Below are 23,113 nucleotides of genomic sequence, written 5' to 3'. Positions count from 1 at the left end.
CAAAGAAACAGAAAATTATATTCTGCAGTGAGTCATTGCGAAATTGAAAAACCGCACGGATTACAACACCAATAAGGATCGCGGTAATAATTTAAAATAATTTTCTAGTGCATAAAGTCACGCACGCAGCCACTATAGACTAAAAAGACTATAGACGTAATGACACATGATAAACGGGGTTACTCTCTCTCTCTCTCTCGTCTATTGAGAAAGAGAGAAAGAGTAGAAGTAACAATAGGAAATCCTATGAACGACTGAAATAGAAGGTCTGCTTTGCTCGGAGAGCATACGCGAGAGAGACAAAATCTCTTATCTTAAAGCGAGACAACTGATGGAAATGACTCATTCTGCACCGCTTCAACCACAGCATTTTCATTAAACGTTGCACGGTTGCTCGTAGGTAGAACTGACAAAACGGGTCGAGAAGTTCGAGTTTCGAGTTTGCGTTGGACGGAAGGTTCTGCGCTCGGGTTTGCCGTGTCACCAGTTATATTGCGTTTTGGATCGTATCCTGATATCAATTTACCATCCCCGTTACTAACAAAGGTAGGTGTTCGTTATTTGCTATTCCTACGGCACCTCCTAAGGCTAGTCGTCGTCCTTCGCTCAAACTCGTGTCCGTCCATTTTGTGGATTAGCCATCAGTGACTGTGTGTGGATTTCAACATGGCGGCACGGTACGAAGTGCCACACACATTTTTCAATACTCATACCGTGAGCGAAACAGATGGCCTTCGCGTTCACCATTCGGTCCATCGATGGGTTTCACCTGCAATGTCGCGAATCTTTCCAAGAGTAACCTTGGCGATGTTCGGATATTGTTTGTTAGTTTGCGATTGCGTCTAGTTTGTGTACGGGGTTTGGGGCTGCAAGAAAAATCGTCATTTGCTCCCGATGGCAACCCGAGTGGGTAAGACGTAGAGTGAGAAAAGCATAGTGAACAATTTCTGAAGGAACCACCGTCTGTACTTCTTTCTCGCATTGCGGTTGCGACATTCGTATCGAATACGTATAGTAAATACACAATTTTCTACACAACCCTGTCTAAAAAGTGCTTGATGGTGCCAACTAACACGGTGACAATAGAAACAATGAAAAATGTCTACATATCGAAAGAGTCGCAGAGATGTTAAGTAACAGGAGCAATATTTTTTCGATTACTGATGATACTATCAAAAGTAGTGTTCGAAATTCGTGAACATTCCCTGACAGACATCTAGCTTTCAAACTAGCCAAGAAACTCCAATCTTTTGGGATGTTGCTATTGCTTCGCTCCGTGAGTAATGTCGCGCAACTGCAGGTCAGACACAAAAGAAGGACTTCTTTTTCTTACAATTGCAGGTTTTCATCGAATCAGTTTAATTTTCATCATTATCTTGTTCTCTCTTTCTCTCGTAAGGTAAAGAATAATAGTGTTATCGGCCCCCTCTAGAGATTCCGAAGGACACTCAAATACTACATCACTGAGCAATACTTCATTACGGCGCTGGTGGAAATGGTTTTGCGCTTCCGTGGGCTCTATTTAAACGTCAAAAGTACAAACGTACACACATCTACATCGCACATCTTTGCGCAAACGTTTTCTTTCGGTTCTGGCCCTAGAATCGACGGTGAGCGAAGAAACGCAGTACGTTTTATCGGCAATCCGCGGTCGAAGCTTTCGTTAGAGACGAAATCATCATCCCACAAACTGCAGCTATACGCTCCATTATCTTAACAGTTAACGACGAACTGCGATCGCACCACAGTACTGTATACGTTCATTCTTCTGTCGCGTGTGCGTGTTTTCTTTGTACTGCAAGTGCAAGTGGTGTCAGTTAATGTGTATGTGTACGAATGCCATTAGGCATGCGTTTGTGTGTATGTATAGGCTACCGTTCGTGTGATTATCCTTGAAATCGCTCGCTTAAGACGTGTGTGTAGCTTTGGTGTACCTTTGTGCTATTGCTCAAAGGCAGGGAGTGGTCCGTGAATCGGATGAATGTGGCCGTAGTTTGAGAAGGAAACAAACGCATTCGTCCAAGTGTTTTATCATACATGCGTGAGTGCGTTTTGCTGCTCAAGTGGAAAAACGAAGCAAAACGGATTAAACTGTTGCTCTCTACAGATTTCTTTCTCCTACAAGAACATCCCACCAGCCGAGGAATGCACTTGCCTTTTGTCACGCATTGAAGTGTACATCCGCTTTAAGCAACACTTTCTTTCTGGTAAGCAACCAAGCACAGCACAGCACAGCAGGCGAAAAACGTGAACCAACCAGAGGAGGCGAAAATATTTTCCGATCGCATACTCGCAGAATGCCGCGCGACAATCCGTCCGTCTGTCCGTCGCGACGTTGAAGCCTTTTTGCCTTGTGCGGAGCCTTCGTCAGCGCAATCAACTTGCTGGCCTGACTTGTGATGTGAATGGTGTGTCGAATAAGAAAAAGTAATTATGAAGAAATTACGCGACGCAACGATGGTTGTGTGCACCCGTTACCGTTGCCTCTGTATGGTAGCTGGTCAGGACTTGAGACATGCGCGCCACTTGACACCGTTTTTTCGTTTATTTGATTCTCAAACCGACCGTACATGATGGACGACGCGCGGGTCGCGGGATTGGTGCACCCTCCACGATATCATACCCACACACGTACAAGGGGCGGTATAGCAGTCAAAGATAAATCGCCAAATATTATTAATGCTGTGCGATCCGATCCCACCACCACGAGCGGAGCTGTCACGCGGGGCTGTAGACTTCTTGGGCAATTCCTCCATTTGACATTGGCTTTTCGTGATGACGGAACGTGTTGAAGTTGACGGCGGTTGTTTCGTGCTTTAAGGGACTACTAACGCACACTAACTGTCCGTGACGATGAAACACACCAATAGCCATTCCTGCATCCAGACGATGAAGCATTTCTACAAAGTAACTTTAATTCGAAGGCCAAGTGCTCATAGGTTGGCAAGGCCTTGAACCGCAGGAGTATGTACTGAAATTGATGGCTTGCTGGAGGAGCAAACGACGAATATAGTGCGTTTTCATTTTGCTTTAATAACAATGAACACGACTTAAATATTCGGTTTCGAAATTATAATGTTAGCCGTCACTTCTGTTGTGTGAAGCAGAGTCTACACCATTCTGACCACACTCTTAATATCTTTCAGTCATGGGAAAACTTAGAACAAAACAGGACAAAAACATCCATATGTTGTTCCATCGAGACCTGCTTGAACCGTGGAGATCGCATAAAATAAAAAGTAACCCACAAGATCACGTGGGAACTTATTGAGTATATCTATTCTATGCCGCGATTGATGATACTAGTGTATTTGAAGTATCTAGTCGAAATCTTGTATAAAAAACTAACTCCTTAATAGTGCGTAATCAATGACTGCAACGAAGTCACGTTTTTGTGTTGCAATTGTGACTAGGAGCTGTTACTACCGCACAATGTGTCTGATCCAACACACGTGTCCCTTGCTGCGTTGCCTCGTACACGTATAAGTGAAACATTGAAGGAAAAAAATTATAGGAAAATCATCGCCCCTGGGGGGAGATTCTTGGGGGGTCTCCGCAACCTTTTTCGCTCTCCATCTGCTCTCTATCTCACGTGCCGCTGCCTTGCTAGATATGCGATACAAATAAATGTCAACCAATGGTGCGTAGTTGGCATCATCTTTTCCTGTTGCTCGAGGAATGCTTCAAAGGTCGACGGTGTTGAACGTGAGGCCCATACGCAGATACCTTAGCGAGTGGAAAAGGGGAATAGAAAGTCCTTGGTTGATGCGCTAATACTAAATTTGTTCATGAACAGCGTTTGGGAAATCACTTTCGACGTTGAATTGAACAAGACGATCAATCAATCATACGAATTCGTCATGTGGTTAATTATTACTAAATTAGCTGCTAAATGGGATCGCTGAGATTGCTCGACCAGAACGAGCAACAGTTTTGACAGCGAAATATCCAAAATGAAACCGCTCGTGCTTGTTGTGCTGATGCTTCCTAGTTCCATCCCATAAAACTATATTACGAAAGTAAGGCATTATTCGTATTATAGGAAAAATTAAGAACGCCAGGATCAAAGATTGAAATGAAGCAGAAATTAATAAAAAAAGTAGAGGCAGCCTCATTGCAGTCAACCATCAAGCGGTGACTTATATAGATTGTTTATCTATAAATGGTGAAAAAAGCCGAATTTCTTTTTCATTCAATTTGATATGAGAGTTAGGGGGTGGAGTGGTGGATCGGTGCAGCGTAATCGAACTTCGTGGAAAATGCTGGTAAACTCTTTGCATTTGTTCGCATATCCTTCAATGTTATTCTATGTGTAGAGTATATGATCATTAGACCCCTCAGTTTATTATCAATTGAATGAAAAAAGAGAATAGTGCCGATGCGATAACCTTAAAAATGTAACAAAAAAGTTATATTGCAATTACTTCCTTTCTTACTAACGTAAGTGTGATGAAACATCAAGCTGCTATCAGCCTTTGGCAACAAAAGAACTGTTTCGTGTTGACGAAACTTTTGCAGTGTTGTTTTCACAGTAAAAGTATTTTTTATTGTAGTAACAGTTTTAAATGGTATATTTATGTTTGGTTATTGTGAACATTTTTTTAACAAGTTGTTTTTATTCTCAAAAAAGCTTGTTAAACTTAAAGTAGCTCAAAGACAAAGACGCTTTTTAACAACATGTCCTATTACGGGGAGAAGACAGATAGTTACAGACCTGGTACACATCCAATCATAAAATCCATTCTTCAACTATAGCTCAAAAGAAATCTATTACTATTACAGCGAACAATATGTTTGTTGTTGACCTCCAATTCAATCCAATGCAGGTATCTTCTCTTTTGTTAAAGTGACTGTTACAGAGATGTGTGCAGAAATTCACTATATGAGTTAGTATTCACTTTTTCAGTAGGATGGTTCCTGCAGTTTGCTATATGCAGTATGTTATACTTATTTGCACAAATGTGTGAATTTTGTATTTTGTTCTCTGTAAACTTTGGAGTACTTCATTTTCCTTTCGTCATACTTCCTTACTTTTCGTGCGGCCAACGAGTCTTCCGCCTATCCAAATGCACTTATACAGATCAAAAACAGAATAAACCAATGCATTAAGTCAAGGAAGGAGCACAATTTACATCGACTAGCGCCAAACCAATCCCACGCCGCGGCCGCCTGTGTCCGCTCACGAAGAGTGGAAATTATGTTCACGCACCAATGCTGAAGCTAGGAGCGGACAGCGCGCATTCAACGAACTTTGAAGGTCTTTTGCATTGATTGTTGACTAAAAAGGTGCCCTACGTAAACACACGGAAGAAGATTGATATGTGTGAGAGTGTTTGTGTGGTTCAAATGGCTAGAAGAAAAAACTAATGATGGTAGTGTGGCGACGTTGAGATGGCAGACGGAATCGGAGAACCGTAAACCATAGAATTTGAATCGAAGAATTCATGTGAGTCATTACAGGCTGATCGTATGCGCCCTACTAGCAGCTAAAGGTGCCACATCACTACCGCCTTTTAATTAGAAATTTTTCGGAAGAATTCATAGCTCTCAGTTAACTATTTTTCATAGTTAGTTTTTATTTCAGGATGGAATACCGTTGGGGTGGTGAGATGAAATGAAGTTCAATGGTACATGAATGACGGCGCACAGACAAAGGTGGAGGTCAATCTGTACTGATCTGTTTCCAGCGTAGATATTCTAGTTTTTTTTGTAGACTATGTGCCTTTACCATGTGGCAGCTTGACTGTTGCTGTATAGAGACAAAGCGCAGGATGGAAATACTTGACATTCAATCAGTGGTAGTACACTACAAACAGTCTACAAGTAGCAGAGGCTGGTTATTAAACTTCCGCATTGATCGTAAAGGGGAAAAAACAAATACTTCCTATCTACCCTTCGTATGTTCAATTGACATTGTTATACGATAAGCTAAAAAAAATGACCTAGACATGAATTTATTTGACACGATATGGAAACGAAGTTGTAAACTAAGATATTGGGAATATATCAAAGTGAACAATTCATTAACTGTTGAACGTCGAGAACGATGAACATGAGTTGTGGCACAAAAAATACTATCTTTCAAAATAGCAATAGCAAAAATTAAATCATCGCTTTCATGTTCAAAGCTATGATTTCTCTGCCAGGGATCATTTGCAGGTTTGTTAACAATAGTCAACAAGGTATAAAAACTGTATCGAGAACGCTGGGAGTAGAATTTCCCTTTCTCTAAACTCGGTGCACTAAACAATGTGGTAGTTTTCTCATTACATTGCAACTGTTAGCAGTAGTAAAATGCAGCAGACAAACGCTTGTGTTCTGTGATCTAAGTTAGTGTAAGTGTTCATACCCCGGTGTATGTCGCGTTGCTATTCCATCTAAGCGAATTCCGCGACAAACAAATCTTAAGCCACTGCCAATAGTGTGCCCTTTAATGGCACGCGCCTCGAAGTAATGCGAAAAAATAGAAACCAATTGCAAGAAGCCACTGACAACAAAAGAATGCTTGCCACTCGTACACGTGGCGCAGCAATAAGTACGTCAGGATGCGACTGTTTCTGATAGAAGCGTGTCTTGCTGTTGGCATCCCCTGATTCCCCCACATTACTCGCGGTCCATCACGCTATCGTCAATTCCACTGATTGCCGATTCGACTTCAATGAGAAAGTGTATGTTCTACGTGAGTTTTAGGTTGTACTCCATTAGTTAGTTTTTAGGTAACAACACTATTTCTTGCGCATGAATGTTCAATACTAAGGAAAGCTTACCCAATACAAAATTTCAAGAATGCACAATGATTGGAAAGAAAGCAGCCAATTCGTTGCAATGAGGGCAAATGACAAAGAACTCTAGTTCAATCGTGTGAAGGAAATGTTTCAAGGATATTCTTTCATTGCTAGACAGAATGGGACTATAAACTTTCTCGTAGCAGCACTGCAGTACGTCGCTTCTTCGTGTTCTTTGTTGGGTTTGTTCCGACGATAGCGATGATATTTCCCTTTCTGGGCTTAGGTTTTCCCTGTCTCCTGCGCAGCATCGATTAGTCGGTTTCTATGCGAAAAACGTCAGTTCGAACCCTGACTAACAGTGCATCTAGCGCGAACTAACGCTGGTGCTTTTTACGACTCTGTCCTTTTTTAATAGTCCAATGATAAGCTCTTGCACTGATCGGGAAGAAAGTGGCAGGCGCTCAAAATAATAATTGGTTTATTATTGTTTCGGCCAATCTGAGTTTTGGTAAACAGTAATCCTATGTTGTTGCGCTATTACACTGGTTTTCCGCTTTCAATTCGTTGTTCCGGCTCCGGATTGTGCATCGCGTAGTTGACCATTACTGCGTGCTTACCAGTTATTGCGTTGCGTATCTCGTCCCGTCTGCGTCGCTCCTTGGCAACGCAACGCAATCTGTTCACAACACACACGCGAGTCAGGGTGCTCGTAGCATGACGAACAGGAAATTTATGGTGAACGTCACAGGCACGACCGTGCACATCTCTTTTCGTACATACGCGATTTCCGCACCTTGTTTGACGTACGTTGCTCACTCACGCATACACGCACGCACAAATAACGTTTCCAACACAATACATGCTTAAAGGCAAAGTATGTCAAAGAGACGGCGCACGAGAGAGACAAACATCGTCGTCGTTCGAGACTCTCTCAGGGAGCGTTAAGAGAGAGAAGCCAATTGGGGATCGGATGGTGGTCTCTCTTTCTATTGTCTCACTTCAATATTGCTGAGTAACCGTCTACGCTGAAACCGCTGAGCCTGTCTTTCCTTGTTTGTGCGCTTTGTGTGCTTGTTCAGAGTGAACAGCAATAGAGCGAGCGATACGCGAATGCCACGTTCAGAGAAGAAAGAAGGTTCGCGTCTGCAGCAACACACATACACTCACAACTTTCAGCTTCTCACTCTCGCGACTCATCTGCGAACTTTGTGGGGTGCTTTCGACTTTGTTCCGACAGACCGAAGGAGAGTCAGTTCGCAGTTCGAGTCAAGTTGTGAAATCGTGTAGATCGTTCGCGGAGGATCGTGCGTGTCGTCTGTGCCGTTGCGTTGGTTGTAAGTTTTCTTTCACTCTGGTCCCCTTGTATTGCGCACCTGTTGTCCGCACTGTCCATGCGAGGAACATGACAAGAATAATAGCAATTGCTTGAAACAGCCTCGTAAATGTGCTACAATGCGGACGTGCAGCTCTCTTTGTACGTTAATCAAAGCCTGTTCACACCGCGATTCATCATTTTATTGTTAATTCATCGTCGCGGTGGTTGGATACCATGATGAAGCTCGCAGCGTCAGTGGAAGTGTTGTTGAAATTGTTACTGAAGTTTAGCTAACGCGACGATTCGTTTCGTTGGCTGATGGCACGATCATCTATTTTCTTTTGTGGCATGTGAACGCACTGGTGTGCGTGTCGGCAGCTGGAAAAAGGATTGACACAAGCCGTTGTAGATTGCTTCCGGGAATGTGAGTAATGTACGTACGCACAACCGGATCGTTCAAGCTTCTTCGTCAGTGTGTTGTGCAAAGTGAGTTCGTTTGGCTTAGAGTACCGAAGAGATAGAAATAATATGTCTATCACACATACATACCCACACACGGATATATCAATACTTTATTGTGATGCAGCCTTCGCATGTGAAGGCATTTGATCATCGTGGCTCACGTATAGATTTCTCGACGAGAGTAAAGGGCAGGTGACACGAGAATACGTCGCGCGTGTCGTGTCGCCTCACTGTTTTTGAATTGTGCAAATTGCGATGTGAACTCACTTCAGCTCGCGTTTCATCTCGTTCGTTGTATACGGAGCCATTTGTAGAGCATGTGTGAGTGTATGCAATACGTGTCTGTCTCTCTTCTGCGTTCGGTACCTTGCGCTTGCACTATTTCTTTCTCGAAAGCCTTGATATCAGCTGTGGATGACAAACGCTGATAAACACAGCCTATTGCTTCATCGCTCACGGTGGGTTTTTCGCATGACGTTCCCCCCGCTGCCTCTGCTCCGACCAGATTTCATGCTTTCGCCCTTGCCTAGCTTGCTGTGCGAAAAACTTATCAACGGATTAGTGCATGTTTCGGGGCCTGGGTTTTGTTACTGTGTTTGTGTTCGTGCTGAGAGGGTATCCGTTGTGTTGGCGTGTCTGTACCGTGACCGAGAGATAGGTATTTTTTTTAACAAAACCAGTGTCGTTTCTGTTGCGTAGTAACCTGCCCACGAAAGGAAGACATCATTAGTTTAAAGTCAAACTGAGAATTAAGGGTGTCGTGGTTTACCATGAACTGCTCATCGTGATTTGTGAGTGATTTGTGTAGGTGTAAAGTTCGTAAACCGTATTGTAGTACAAAACAAACAGCAACGCAAAATATCGCAATATCTACACTGGGTTCGCAGTTGGAGATAAAAATATCCAACGGCATTAGTCGATGCCACCCATTCGTTGATGAGAGAAAGAGTAGAGAAAACTAAGCACTACCTTTCTCTGTCTTACTCGTGACATTGTTCACTGCACAAGCGAAAACGTCATCAGCTGGCATTTTTCACCTATCACTTGTTAACACCGATTGCTTCGGAACACGTGTACCAACGGCGCACAGATACATACAACAGATCAACCTTTTATAAAGTCGTAGTTACTATCCGATCCGATTCTGTGTCGATGTATTTCTTTCGCAACAAACTTCCTTCTACGAATAGGTAGTGCGCTAGTGTTTGTTTTGTGATTTATATTTTTTCACACCTCGTCTTTCTTCACCTATTCCTCGTGATCTTTGCGGTCAAAAACTGGTCGGCGCCTACTATCACCCGCGAAATGATAATCATTCTTCGCCACTTGACAAATACTGTTAATGGACTGTTGAGTGAGCAAGTGAGCGAGTGAGTGAGCGAGCGAGCGAGCGAGCGCGTGTTGTTTGTAGCGTGAAGTGAAGTGGTTCTGTGAGACGTGTTTGTACTTTTTTTAAAATTTGTTTTGCAGCGGGACACACGCGCAGCTCGTGGCCTTGTGACGTACTTTGTTTAACTTTTGTTTCTTTATCACCAACCTGGCTCGGCAGCGCCATTTGTAGCCGCCTTGCCTGTCGTCGGATGCAGATGCAAGGGAGTCAGATGCAAGGGAGCCTTAGGAAGAAGGAACATTAGTAGCTTTGGATTTTACTTGCGTTAATTGTTTTCGATTCAAAGTGTTTGTTTATTGAATGTTTTTTCGTACGGTATTTTTGAATTTTATTTGTGAGAGGAACATAACAGCTAATCCAAGGATTCGTACAAATCCTTGTAAAGTTGGAGTTCTACGATTTCTCAAATAAAAAAAAATGAATTCTTGTTTTCGTTTGCTTGAACGGTGCTGAATATTTTTCAATTCAAAAATAGGTAAATGAAATTCATATTTGTAGCATCCCCGCATAGAGCGGTCCCAGCATGCTGCGCTACCAACGGTGAAGAATGACTAGCGCATAGCTTTTAAGACCACCACCACCGTGGAAACCGTGTTCGGTACGGTGCGAGGGACGTTTCAAAAAGAAAATTGAAAGCCAATGGTACCGACGCACGACCCATAAGTTAGTTCTTTTTTCTGTTCACTTTGTTGCTCCCCACGAACGTTTCCGTTCGTTCGGCTCAGACCAAGGTCCCAGGGTCCTTGCCCATTTTCAATGGTACAAAGTGCAGAAAGTATAAAATATGAAAGAACAACGGAAGAAGATAGCATTATTTCACTCGCTTCTCTTCCATTCGACGTTCGTACGTGTGTAGAGTGAGAGTTGAGGCTCAATTGAGTTTGTATGATACCGGCGTCTATGTTCCTTGTGTCTAATCGCAGCGTACGTATACAGTGGGCTAAGATAAATTTCTTAGCTACGAATAAAGTGAGTGAAAACTGATTAGCTAAACAAGAGAAGCCAAGTAAAGACAAGTAGTCCCGACTGTAGAGGGAGTACTAGATTGTCAAAGTTCCCAAAATATCTACCCGTACCTTACAAATGTTAGCTACCGAGCGAGTTCTAAACAGAACCGAGAGGAACAAAATGTGTGGCGTAAATGAAGGGGTTTTTAGTGGTGCGTTATTCTTCTCACTACGCTTCTTGATGAAACAAATCTAGAAAGAGAGAGAGCGGTAATCCCACATTACTGGCTTCTCACTCGAGTGAGATATTATTCAGGGAAGGAAAAGGGAGTTCTCACTATCCTGTTGGTTAAAGACTCGATGTGTGGTTTTGTTGTATCTTCCTCTCTATCCCTCTTTCTCTTTCTATTTCTGGTTTCGAAAGAGAGTCTCTCCGCATTTTCGATAAATGTCTCATTCACTCCCACCCCACTATGTGTTCTTGTTCTTCCATTAATGGTGTGTTGCTTTGTTGCTTTACTGACAATTGTTGGTGTTTTTCACCTCGGAACCTTCTCTCCACATCTCTCACCGTCTCGGAACACGTATGGCCGTATGATGCTTGCGCTGGGTTATGCGTTTTACGTGTTTAACGTTCCAACGTTCTCTGCTCGCTTACCTCCTATAGGCGAAGGGGTTCACTTTGCGCTTCGGTGCGCGGCGCGGTCTACTGTGCACCACACGCCGCGGACGGGGGCATCCATTTCTGGTCTCCTCTCTGTAATTGGGAGTAGATGCTGTTGAAAGCCCAACAATATTCTGTGCCTTCGCACCAGCAGCAGCGTGTTGTGTTTCTCACTCGCTCCTTCGACCTCCACCGACGGACTGTAACCGCCGCGGCCATACACGCAAGACCCGGGAGACCAAAACGGCCAGTCGTCAAGTTCTCCTGTACGTCTGTAGTTGAATGACCTCAAACGGCACAGGACGGTCGACGCGCGCGGGGTGTGTGTCGCTTCAGCGGGAGACGCGCGACTAAGAATATCTACACAACTACAATCAACGGCTCGACCAATTGCCGGAAGAGGCGAACTGCCTTCTCCACCCTCCGTTGAACGTGAGCACAGCCTGCCACCGTCGTTTCCCTTTACTATCTTCCGTGTTCATTGTGCCGCCTCAGGAAGTTAGGGCAGCCCTCCGGCTGCGAGGCTTCCTTGACGCCACACAAACTGGCCAGCGCTTTACCACTACATTCACACCGCACGCACTCTGAGCGGTCAGACGAATGTTTTTCAGTGACCACCTTTCCTTAATTCACCCCGCGTCTGAACAAATGGTTGTTTTGTTGATTCAAATAGGTCAACTGCTGTTCTCTGTCCAGAGAATCAACTCTACTGTAAAATGTATACTAGAAAACTAAAGTTAAAAAAAATTTCTCATGAAACTAAAGAAAAATTACGAAAATAATTACCATTCGGTTGCGCACAGCATCAGCAGAAACTGTCAAGGCCGTTGGCCGGCTAAGTTGCGGATGGTCAGTAGATGGAACAGCAAAGGTGTTGCCCCAGAGCACCTGCCACCGTAAGCCATCATCCAGCGGAAAACCTTGCCAAAGTTCAAGGTGTGTGTTGTGTACAGAAATATCTCCGCTTCCGCTCCGTCCCTTCCCTCGTGACATACGCTTGATGCTTTGTTTGGCAATGAGCCCACCTAAACCAAGCTACACGGAACATTTTGGTAAAGTGTGTGCGTACGATTGTTTGTATATTAATTAATGTATTGTTTTTTTCCGGAAAATGATAGTGAAATGATGAAAATATGCCGCATCAGTGATCTTTTCACAGTTTGCTACGATAACAGCATTCAATGAAAGATAGTCTCAGGTAGCAAGTAGTTAAGAAATAGGTGTAGCAGTAATTGAGATTTGAAAGGGAAAGTTAGGAAAAATAATTAACAGCGGATGGCGTTAGACCAAACATTGTGAACGAGAACGTCACAAACAGCCACAAGCTGGAAAACTCAGCGAAAGAGCGAAAGGAGAGCGAAACAATGGGTTTGTTGCTGTGGGAAATTGTTACGAAAGTAGGTTATCGGTTTACTGCCACTGCTTAGCTTATAGTCTGGTGCCATTTGGAGCCGTGGCAAAAAAAAACTGATTACCATTATTTGTCTCGTATTTTGATGGTCAATGTATAATTTCCTAATTGCATATGTTGCCTTCCAAGCGCACAAATGCGTTTGTCTATATGTCGAAGATTGGGCTGGTATACCCGGACAATGCGAATGGTTGATTTATTTTTAAATATTTAACACAACAAAGCCGTTTACACAACGTCAAAGCAGGTTTGATACACCCTTTCAGAAGGTTTAGTGTCCACATGAAGCTTCTTACGGCGAGCGAACATCACATCACAACATCAGCACATCACAGATGCTGCGAAACAATTGTACGAAAATAGAATCGTCAATTTTGCGAAAATCTTTAAAGATTTGACGAGACAGTTTTTTTTTCGCTACGTGTATCCCTCATTGTGGTAATGATTTCATCTTTAAACTGAAAACGAAACCATACACGTCAGAATGTTTTGACGATTAAAGAAACAATCCTCCCTTCATCCTTTATCCATTCAGTTTCGTTTTCTGCTTAACATTTTTTCTAATAATCGTTTTGTGACGTTTAAAGACTCTCTATCCCGAAATGATAAGGAGTGCAAATAAAAAAGGCAAGTGGCTGCCTGGGGAGTGATAATGGTAGAATAATGACTGTGTCCGAAAATAGCATTCGGTGGTAATCGATTGTTGGTTGGTGTGCTCTCTCCATCTTTCCTTCGGATGTTTGTGTTGTCAACCAATTTGACGCAATAGAAATGTTTTTGAGGTGGTCCATCTTGAGAATGTGACCTGAATGTAAAATGAAAAGTTGGAACTGGGAGGTAAAATCAAAAGATACTCCGCGTTCATTAAAAAAACTCTCGTCTATTGTCCAATAGCCGAGGATGAGGATGTTTTTAGTAATCCTTTTTTTCTTGAATAAATTAGTAAACAAACCACATCTATTATAATTGGGAACGATAGTAGCGATATTCGAAAATATGTCATTCTTCCAACGTAACATTAGATCAAAAGATTCAATTAAATATAAAGCCAAAAGTGGAGAAATTGATGATTTCTTTCATCCTATCGGTGGATGGTAAGATAGATGATCCTCCGGATGACAGCCACATTTGTTTGTCTTTGGTGATTCCGTTTTCGTGTGCCTTGTTAATTTTGTGTCCGTTTACCGTTCGCGAGATATTACCCTTCGGTGGCCCAGTTCTCTATCAAAGATTTATTTATGAAAGCAAAAGAGCCTAAAGCGGCTTCGCATTTCTCTTTACTTTACTGGTTTCCTTTTGTCTCTGTCTTTCACGAATGAAACTAAATAATTTTCCTACAATTTCATACCGCGTTTGAAGAATCCATCTGATGCGCTGCTCCGCTCAGTGTCTTTCCCATCCACAATTCCGGCAAGCCAACCCGTGTGTCGGGTTTTTTTTGAGTTCATTACGGTTTTTCCTCTTTGAATGAATAATATTTTTGTTCCCAATTCTCTTCTTGGGCCTTGCGTTGTTGCTCTCCCGGATAAAAGAGGTGTATGGAAGGTGAATGTAGAGGAGGTAAAAAGGGTGTTCCGCATTTGTTGAAATCGAGGATTATGTTGGCTGGTGTTTGTGTGGGCGATTTATGGAACCATCCACCACACACTCCTCGAAGCAACGTATAGGCATCGCAGACAGCCAGCCAGACAGGTCTAAGGGGTATAATTATGGAACGTAAATCACCTATGTAAGCTAGCGTCAGTGTGTTGGTGAAGTTCCGCAACCGATCAGCAAAATTCGCAAAGCGGCATGTGTGTATTTTTTTTATTGTTCCGAGTGATGGAGGAATAAAGATAACTTGCACAACGTTCAATGTGACTTCTTAAGATTATGGCGAACTTTTGAATAGTTTATTTGCAGCTAATCGAACTATATTTTCGCACTGGTATTTTTCATAGACCACGATTAGTAGTTCATAATCGTGTTAAGCAACATGCGTTAGGCGAATCAACCGATTAGAGGACTTATCAATGGAATGCGCAACAATGAGTCACTGAACAACTGTATAATCATGCTAGGTGACTCATTGTACCGTGCAGTTTTGGTTTATACTGTTGCTGGTGACTCATATCTCTGCTTAAGAAGAAAGATGTTAGGTGGTTAGGTGGGTACCCTAGGCGAATGAAACACACACAACATAAGCATCATCTGCACCACTTTCACTATTTTGTACTTCAACGCACTTCAGCGCATTAGCACCCTGCATCAGTAATCAAGATTTGATGGCATTATGAAAGAAGCTGCTGTTATTTCATTACTGTCTGGTAGGTTTTCGCCCTTTCGCTCGATGTTGCTGCTTCAAGTTCCTTCGGAGAACGACTTCTGCACATTAACACGGCATATCGGCGGCTTCATCTACTTCATGAATATCGGATATGTGAGGTACAAGTGTAAGCAGCATATCTTTTGCAATGGATCGTGAAAAAAGTAATGAAAAATGAAAACTAACGGAGTGGATAAATTAGAGAAGCACATCGCCGTTAGCGTAAACCACTGGGTTCCTGTGCGTACACAACCAAGCAAAGTTTACGCCATGCTGGCCAGTTACACATGGGAAAAACGGGGTGTTAGCTTTTTTGATTTCGTGGGTGCTTCTCCTGCGTGTGGCCGTGCGTGCATAAAAATGCACAATGCTACGTGGACGATGAGGGTGGTTCCGTTGATGGGTGGGTCTACCCTTAGTGTTACATAAACGATATCTCACTCTCTGTAAAGCCAGCTACTGGTGCGTGCCTACTGTTTGTGATTTTATGCTGTGCTCGATTTAACCGGTTAATTTGCCTCGCAATTTGCTTCCTCTTACCAACATCCTGGTTTAAAGAGGGATTTCTTCGTTGGTGAAGGAGAGGGGGCGTCACCAAAACTGTACAGCTCAAGCATTGGCTACGAAAAACTACTCAAACTTCTATTTCATGGATGTGAAACAATCTCTGACAGGCAGTCAAACATTGCCGCATTTCAACAATATGAACGTGTTCAAATCTGAAAACATCAAGTTCCGCCGTAGGACACTGGACGGCAACGGCAATGATGATGCTGCTGTATGCATTATTTGGTGAAGCTGTAGATATCTAATATCTACTTCTATTGCGATTAAAACGAGCGCTTTAGTGAAGAGCAATGGGTTCTATCGTACACGCACACCAATCCGTGGTAATTGTGTCGTGCAACATTATTGCTCGCCTTATGTGACAACGTACAGTGTTGCCTTGTTTGTGTGTGTTTGTGTCTTATGTTTAGTTTTGAAATATCCATTGAGCACTCAAAGTAGTATATTCGAATGTCTAAAGTTTTTCAACAATTATCACGAGGCTGACGAAAACATTAATGCTGTAAATGATGGCTACACACAGGGGGAGGAATGCTGTGGTGGACAAGCCACACGGGTGTGTTCAAGGTTGGGCACGAAAACCGGCCCAGAAAATAGTAAACCAAAAAAGTAGGTTACATGCGTATTTTCAGTTCGTCTGTTTTTCTGACCTCATTCGTTAGATTTTCTGCCCAGTGCCCGTGTGTGTCTCTCACTCGCACCGTCAACATAACAAACATCAACAAACTATGTGCACTCACACAATGATGTCAAAGTAATAGAATGCAGTTGGCGCCTGATAGGGAGGAAGCGCCAGATGCGTCCGGAAAGATTTATTCGCAAAATATGCCCTAACATGGATCTTGAACTGACATTCATTATCTTTGTCGTTATTAATTTATTTCACAGATCCAAAACCAACCAATGCGACACGACCAAACTCGAGTCTTAACACTTTCGGCCACACACCTGTGTTTCATATCTGACGGATCTTCTGAACAGTGCAATATTTCCCCAAGCGCATAAAAATTGGTATGTGTTCATTGTGGTTGTATCGTGTGTTGGAACGACTGGAATATCGATCATTATCTAATTCTTCTTGTATTTTTATGCCTTTTTTCTCCTAGCAAACTCCCTTGAGAGGAGGACTCAAAATACAAGCCTACTTACACAGAAAAGCAGCATAGCAACAGTGAGCAACGTAACTTGGTCAACCAACGTTGACAGTTGAATCACACATCCATCTGTAGTAACGGCTGAGAAACCTCGGAGCAACCGCTTCGCCATACTTTCGAGGTACGGGGACAAGCAAGACGTGTATTTCAAGCACATTTCTTCACTTTTTGTCCCTCTTTTAACTTTTTTTGTGAGTGTAAATTGATGTTTCACGAGCTACTAACGTGAACAGTGTGCGGGAGGGAAGAGTGTGCTGAGGTCGTAGTTTTGCTTCCAACTTGCAAATTTTCGCTCACTTACAGTGGAGAATAAGAGTTTACATGGGAGTGCGGTGTTGGCGTGAAGTGTGAGTCCGGGAGACGTGAAACTGTTGAGTGCGCCGCCTTGTGGTGATCAAAGTTGGTGCTGCCAATCATTATCGAATCTTCGAAGGCATAAACGGTGCGTTCGAGGCCTGTCGTTGGTGGTATCAGCAGGAAAACTAACAGTACCTCGGAGCGAGTAAGTGGAAAATTGTGAAGGAAGGAGAGGAGCGACAGCAGCAGCGCGGCAGAGGGTGAGCGGAGGAAAAGGATGGAGCGTGAATCAAATGCCATGCCGCCGATGTGTAGATCAGGATGTGGATATTATGGCAACCCGGCACAGGATGGGCTATGTTCAGTGTGCTATAAAGTAAGTGTGCCTTTGCATCCTAAGCAATGGTCCCACTAGTAAGGTCACTAGTGCCACTACCTGCTAGGTCACAGTTACGCTGCTTGTTTACAATCGAATCTACCATTTTGTAGGATTTGCTTAGAAAGAAGCAGCAGCCACCGGTTAGCAGCACGCCTTCCAGCAACAATGCACCTCCACCATCTGCCGCAGGCCAAACCCCAGCAGCGCCCTCCGTCAACATTCGTTCCGTCGTGACGCCACAGAGCTTCGCAGCAAGCATCAGCAGTAGTGGCGGCAGCGGTAGTAGCAGCGGCGGCAACAACACCACTACAACCACATCAGCCTCCTCTATCGCAGCCACGGCGTCTTCTTTGCCAGCGACGTCGTCGTCCTGTGTCGCCACCTCCTCCATGAACACTTTGATAGTGACTGGTACCAACACGGCACAACCAACCGTGCACAGTGGGCTTTTCAGTTCGGAAAAAGATGTAAGTAGTAGCCACAGCCGAGAACTGCACAGCGGCTGAACGAGGAAACTGCATTTTTGAGACACTACCCCATGACAGCATGATCACCTATATGGAACATAATGCTTTGCTCATGGGCCTCGCTACTCCCTTCTTTTTGTGTTTTGCACGATGAAGATGACTCACGGCAAGTCGAATATGCTGCTCGTCACTAGTGACGGGTTTTGCTCCGACGAAGAGAACGCCGGGGATGAAGATACTTGCGACGATGATGATGACGAACAAGAAGAAGGAGAAGTGTATGAGCATTCTATGCTTAATCTTGACGAAAAATGGATTAATGATTCAAAGGAAGGGAGCGAACTTTCTATAGCCGCCAAACGTCAAGAGGACGATGTCGTTTGCCCAACTGAGATACCAAGAGATGAAGCGGCTTCCGAAGTTGTTTTGAAGCCGGTCTCTGGAATGGAGTCGGCAAAGCGACCCATCAGTGACTTCACCTGCAATAAGGAAGAAATCGTTAAGAAAAGAGTAAAGCCCTTTGTTTTAGATAAATTGCAATCATGATCTCGAATCAAACCTTATTGCAACGTAGTTTTGTTCTGTAAACCATAAAATCAACATTTTTTCAACGAAAGTCATATTGTTGACCCGTGACCAGAGACCATAAATGTAATGCTGCTTCGTCACAAAGCCCTAAAGTAGTTGCTTCTGCAACATTGGCTGTACATGATGGCGTGTGCTTGTGGTTTCTCCGATGATAACGGATAAATTTTTTCTTGTATATCTTGCCCCACAGAAAATTATTAACGACGACAGTGGCAGCCTTGGGGGTAATAGTAATAATAGCTCCATAGCCGATAACGACGACAAAGACGGCGATAAAGATGGCAAAAAGAAAAAGAATCGATGTGTAACATGCCGCAAAAAAGTGGGGTTAACCGGTAAGTGTGATACAAGTTTAACTCTTTTTCGGTTGCATATTTTTCCAACAATTACGGCATACCTAAAAGCGCTTTAAAAGGTGTTTTGATTAAGACTTTTAAAAAATCGTATTGTACACTGAATGCATTTTCTTTTTTTTCAAATTTTAACAAAGGTTTCGAATGCCGGTGTGGAGGACTTTTCTGCGCAATACATCGATACAGCGACAAGCACGAGTGTTCGTTCGATTATCGGGAACTGGGTGCCGCCGAAATTAGACGTAATAATCCTGTTGTGGTTGGGGAAAAGATCCAGAAAATTTGAACACCATCCTTCGTGCCATCGTATAGTAATATTTCGCACACCGTACAGCTGAAACAGCCGCACCACTGCAGCCGCATATGGAACCAGCATCATCGTCACCACAACCACCGCTGCTGCCACCGCCTCTGGCACGTAATATGAATTGAGAGATCATCATTCGTCCGGTAACTGATTATTGCCGCAAGCGAGCATTGTCCTGTAGTAGCATGGGTATTAGTTTAGTTTAGTGGAACTGGCTTGGTACACGTTTTTTGGCAAACAAAATTAACTGAACGCTTTCAAACATATTGATCCTTCGTCCCTTATGCTTTCCTGGTTGTTAGATATTATTTTCTGTTTGATTTACTTACTAATAGCAATGGAGTGCAATTTAAAGAAAGATAAATGAGGGGAGCGCATAGGAAGGAAGGATTATGAAAAAAAAACTACAAAAGAGTTTCAATAAGCACGACGAAAATACACTTTTTCTTCATGTACAGCGATTTTGGAAGGAACGCTAAAGTCAACATAACGTTACAAAAAGCAATTCATGAGCAAACACAGTTACGCGAGCGCTTTCGGTTACTTCAGTTGCAAGAACTTTCGTACAATTTGTTTATCTAATTCGTAACACAAGTTATGCAATCTTCACCTTTTGAAGTTTGTAGCAACGTTAAACTTCTCCCACACACACACACACACACACACACACACACACACACACAAACATACAATAAAATATCACAACAGCGGGACGGACGTATGTAAAACACAACCGTAACTATCCTTCACTTGGGCGAGAACGCGAACGAAAAATGTGAATCCGGATCACTTCTCTTATCGCTTTAACCTCTAATAGCGAGAATCCTGTCACATCCTTTTCCTTAGAAAAATCAGTTGGGATGCGTGGGGAAAGTGGACAAGAGCACGTGTGTAAAACATTGGCACAAACGGGAAGTTTCTTGTTTTTTTTGTGTGTTCGCAGAAGCATGGAACGTGTCAGCTATTCTGCCCATCTGGTGTTACGTCTTGATATGGTGAATGCTCGAGAAAAATGCGTGAAAAGTAGATTTGGTCGAGTAATGAAATGTGTTGTGTGCACAGATTTTAGAATGATTTGCAGGCCATGCTGGGGTAGCGCATATAGCGAGAGAAAATGTCTTATATTCGATCAAACCACTGCGAATTCGATTTGAGAATGACCCAGGTAGATTTAATCTTTATACATTTAATTATTGCTAGTAATAAAGAAAATTTAGGAACAACACAACACGATAGATTCGTTTAGAGCATGATTTTTTAAATGAACCTCCTCTCTTGGCTGCTGGGTGGGTGTACAAAGGTGATCATGGTTTTTCTTGCATCGTGCAGAACTGCCAAGGGAAAACTATCTGAACTGAAGATTGCCCGTGTTTTCTCGACCGGGCGAAAATGCTCTAGCAGAATGTATTATATTTTTCACAACTGGTGAGAGGCAAAGAGAGTTTCAAGTCTCAATTATTGACGTCGACGAAAGTGCGCGTTTGTTCCGAGGGCACTTACACAAAACCACACTGGCACTAATACGGAAATACTTAGTCTGCAAAAACCTTCTACCAAAGACACACAGCTGACGAATTCAATTCTTTGCTATGCCCATTGGTTTTAAATTCTCTTGTCTTATCGTTCGCCATCTCTTTCTCTCTCTCTCCATTTTTATGTTTTCATGGTTTATTCGCTTCGCTAATTATCAGAGCGAGGCTGGGGACATGATTTTCCTGCATGATTTTGTAGCAGAGCAAAGCAAATTTATGTACGACTGGCCCCAATTGTTGTGCATTTCTTTAACTTTCTCCCCTTTAACCATTCGGTCTGTGTACATCTCGTGCTCTATTTGGATAACATTTTCTTTCTGAAATGTAAATGATTTGCGCTACAGATAGAACGAAATTTTGCGATAAAGATGAAAGATAATCTGTCGGTTGCTAAGCGCACACACTACACACATACGGAAATACTCACAACTATTCCTGTTTCTACTTTTTATGCAAAACATAAAGAAACAAATTCGCGGAACTCATTCAGAACACCGAATGCTAGTAGTTTGAACTCTTCAAAACAGAGCAGTTTACGAAGCGCCACCAAAATTGCAAGGAGAACTCATTACGATGATTGTAGAGATCCTGCGGAAACGATCGTGTTTGATCACTGAGTCTTTTCTTCCGAAAAACCGTGCGGAGACATGGAACTGTAAAATAAAACATTCAAACGTACGGTCAAATGACAGCATAAGTAGTTGTGTAAGGAATAGGATCTGTGTGGTGTGTTTGTGTAAGCTCGTGTTATGATGCGTGAAGCGTGTGATGTGTTTGTTTCTATTTTTGGCTGCAACAATGGTAGTGGCGGCGGTAGAAACGAAACAATGAAGATTCTTGCTGTTGGTGAAATGCTAATATGAGCCACTAAAACGTATATGAATATACGCATACATATAAATATATATATAAAAATATAAATACACCATACTTGATTGCATATATTTTACTAACAAAAAGAGAAAAAATAAAAGCAAAAAAACATACGAACAGACAATGCTTATAAAACTTTTGCGTGAAAGTAACGTCTGCACCTAAAAATGGAGACGAAATAAACTGCACCGTAAAGATTAACTGAAAGCTACAGTAAGGATAAGTAAGAATGCGACAATGAAACAAAAGTATGGAAGCCAACTAAACTAAATAAACGGGTGGCTAAATCGCGATTGAATGAATGGAAATAAAATAGGAGAAAAGAAAAAAATTAAACATTACTTGGAAGGAAATCTTTAATATAATGTAATATAGCCCAATAGACTCGTATTTGTAATAGAAATGATATAAAAATAGAAGCAAAGGATTCAAAAGAAACAGCGCCTAGACACCGCGACGTGATGGCGGCAGGCGGGTGGTATGTTGAACTACTAAACACTCTTCGAGAGTAATGCGAACGCCGCCGCATGCATGCCACGATTGAACAATTAACTACGCCCCCAAAACACACTGCAGAACAGCTAAGTGGCATCACCTAAATACCTAGCGACAGTATACATTGTTTGGAACCATTTGCCCTAGCTTAGTAACCTCTTGGTAAACGTTAAATTGAGGATCGAAAGTCTTGCAACAAATGGTTAGCGCAACGGCAGTCAGACGATTATATTACACGTATATTCTATATATAAATATAATTATATACACATACACTTATACATATGCAAACAACGTATATTTTACGCCTTTGCGAGGAATATTCTTTCGATTGTTTATAGTTCTGTTTGCTTGCGGTAAATCTTCAACACACACTACTGCGCCTTTTTCAGTTTTTGCGTTGATGCGTATGAACCGATCGTAATAAAAAAAAGTAATCACACAATCAGAACCGATCAGAATCTGGTCCAAAGTTGTAGTAGAGTCGAATGTCCATTCGGTTTGTTCTACATCCGCTGGAAATAGGCTTGTCAGAGTTTAACTTGTAAATCTTGAATAGCCAGCCTTTCCAATGTGTCGTCTGGAAAGGTACGGAAAAAACATGTAATTCTGCCCCAACATACCCCCACGGTCACAGAAACGGTCAACAAGTTTATGTTTTTAGAGTTTGTAAGACATTTTAAACGATATTGTCATATTGTCGATTAGGTGATAGTGACATTTGCTTCTATGTTTTAGATAAAATCTCTGTTTTCCCATTCGGCATTCTTACCAATTGGCAAGTCTGGCGTAACTAGTTTTCGTCTGAGAATGGCTAATTTTCATATTTTGAACGAGTCGCGTAATTGTTACGCAGCTGAAGTGTTTGTTTTTATTCTA

At 42.5% G+C, this 23,113-nt stretch overlaps 1 protein-coding gene across 5 annotated transcripts; it reads left to right on the top strand.

Moving 5' to 3' along the window:
- The first annotated feature begins 407 nt into the window (after positions 1 to 407).
- LOC131208907 (AN1-type zinc finger protein 6) lies at positions 408 to 22,685 on the top strand. 5 transcript variants are annotated; one of them, XM_058201846.1, is made up of 7 exons: positions 408 to 546; positions 16,678 to 16,800; positions 16,896 to 17,064; positions 17,247 to 17,616; positions 17,730 to 18,086; positions 18,865 to 19,009; positions 19,165 to 22,685. In XM_058201846.1, exons 4-7 carry the CDS (start codon positions 17,518 to 17,520, stop codon positions 19,311 to 19,313), a joined length of 750 nt encoding a protein of 249 aa, XP_058057829.1. In that variant the 5' UTR covers positions 408 to 546; positions 16,678 to 16,800; positions 16,896 to 17,064; positions 17,247 to 17,517; the 3' UTR covers positions 19,314 to 22,685. The 5 variants fall into 5 exon arrangements, with proteins under 5 accessions (XP_058057829.1, XP_058057828.1, XP_058057826.1 ...); XM_058201845.1 differs by having other exon boundaries at positions 16,896 to 17,134; XM_058201843.1 differs by adding an exon at positions 2,108 to 2,207 and having other exon boundaries at positions 450 to 546; positions 16,896 to 17,616.
- The last annotated feature ends 428 nt before the right edge of the window (positions 22,686 to 23,113 follow it).

Source organism: Anopheles bellator, chromosome 2 (assembly GCF_943735745.2).
Source record: "Anopheles bellator chromosome 2, idAnoBellAS_SP24_06.2, whole genome shotgun sequence".
NCBI classification, from domain to species: domain Eukaryota; kingdom Metazoa; phylum Arthropoda; class Insecta; order Diptera; family Culicidae; genus Anopheles; species Anopheles bellator.
The sequence above is the reverse complement of the archived record's forward strand: the minus strand, read 5'-3'. Positions and strand labels throughout refer to the sequence as shown.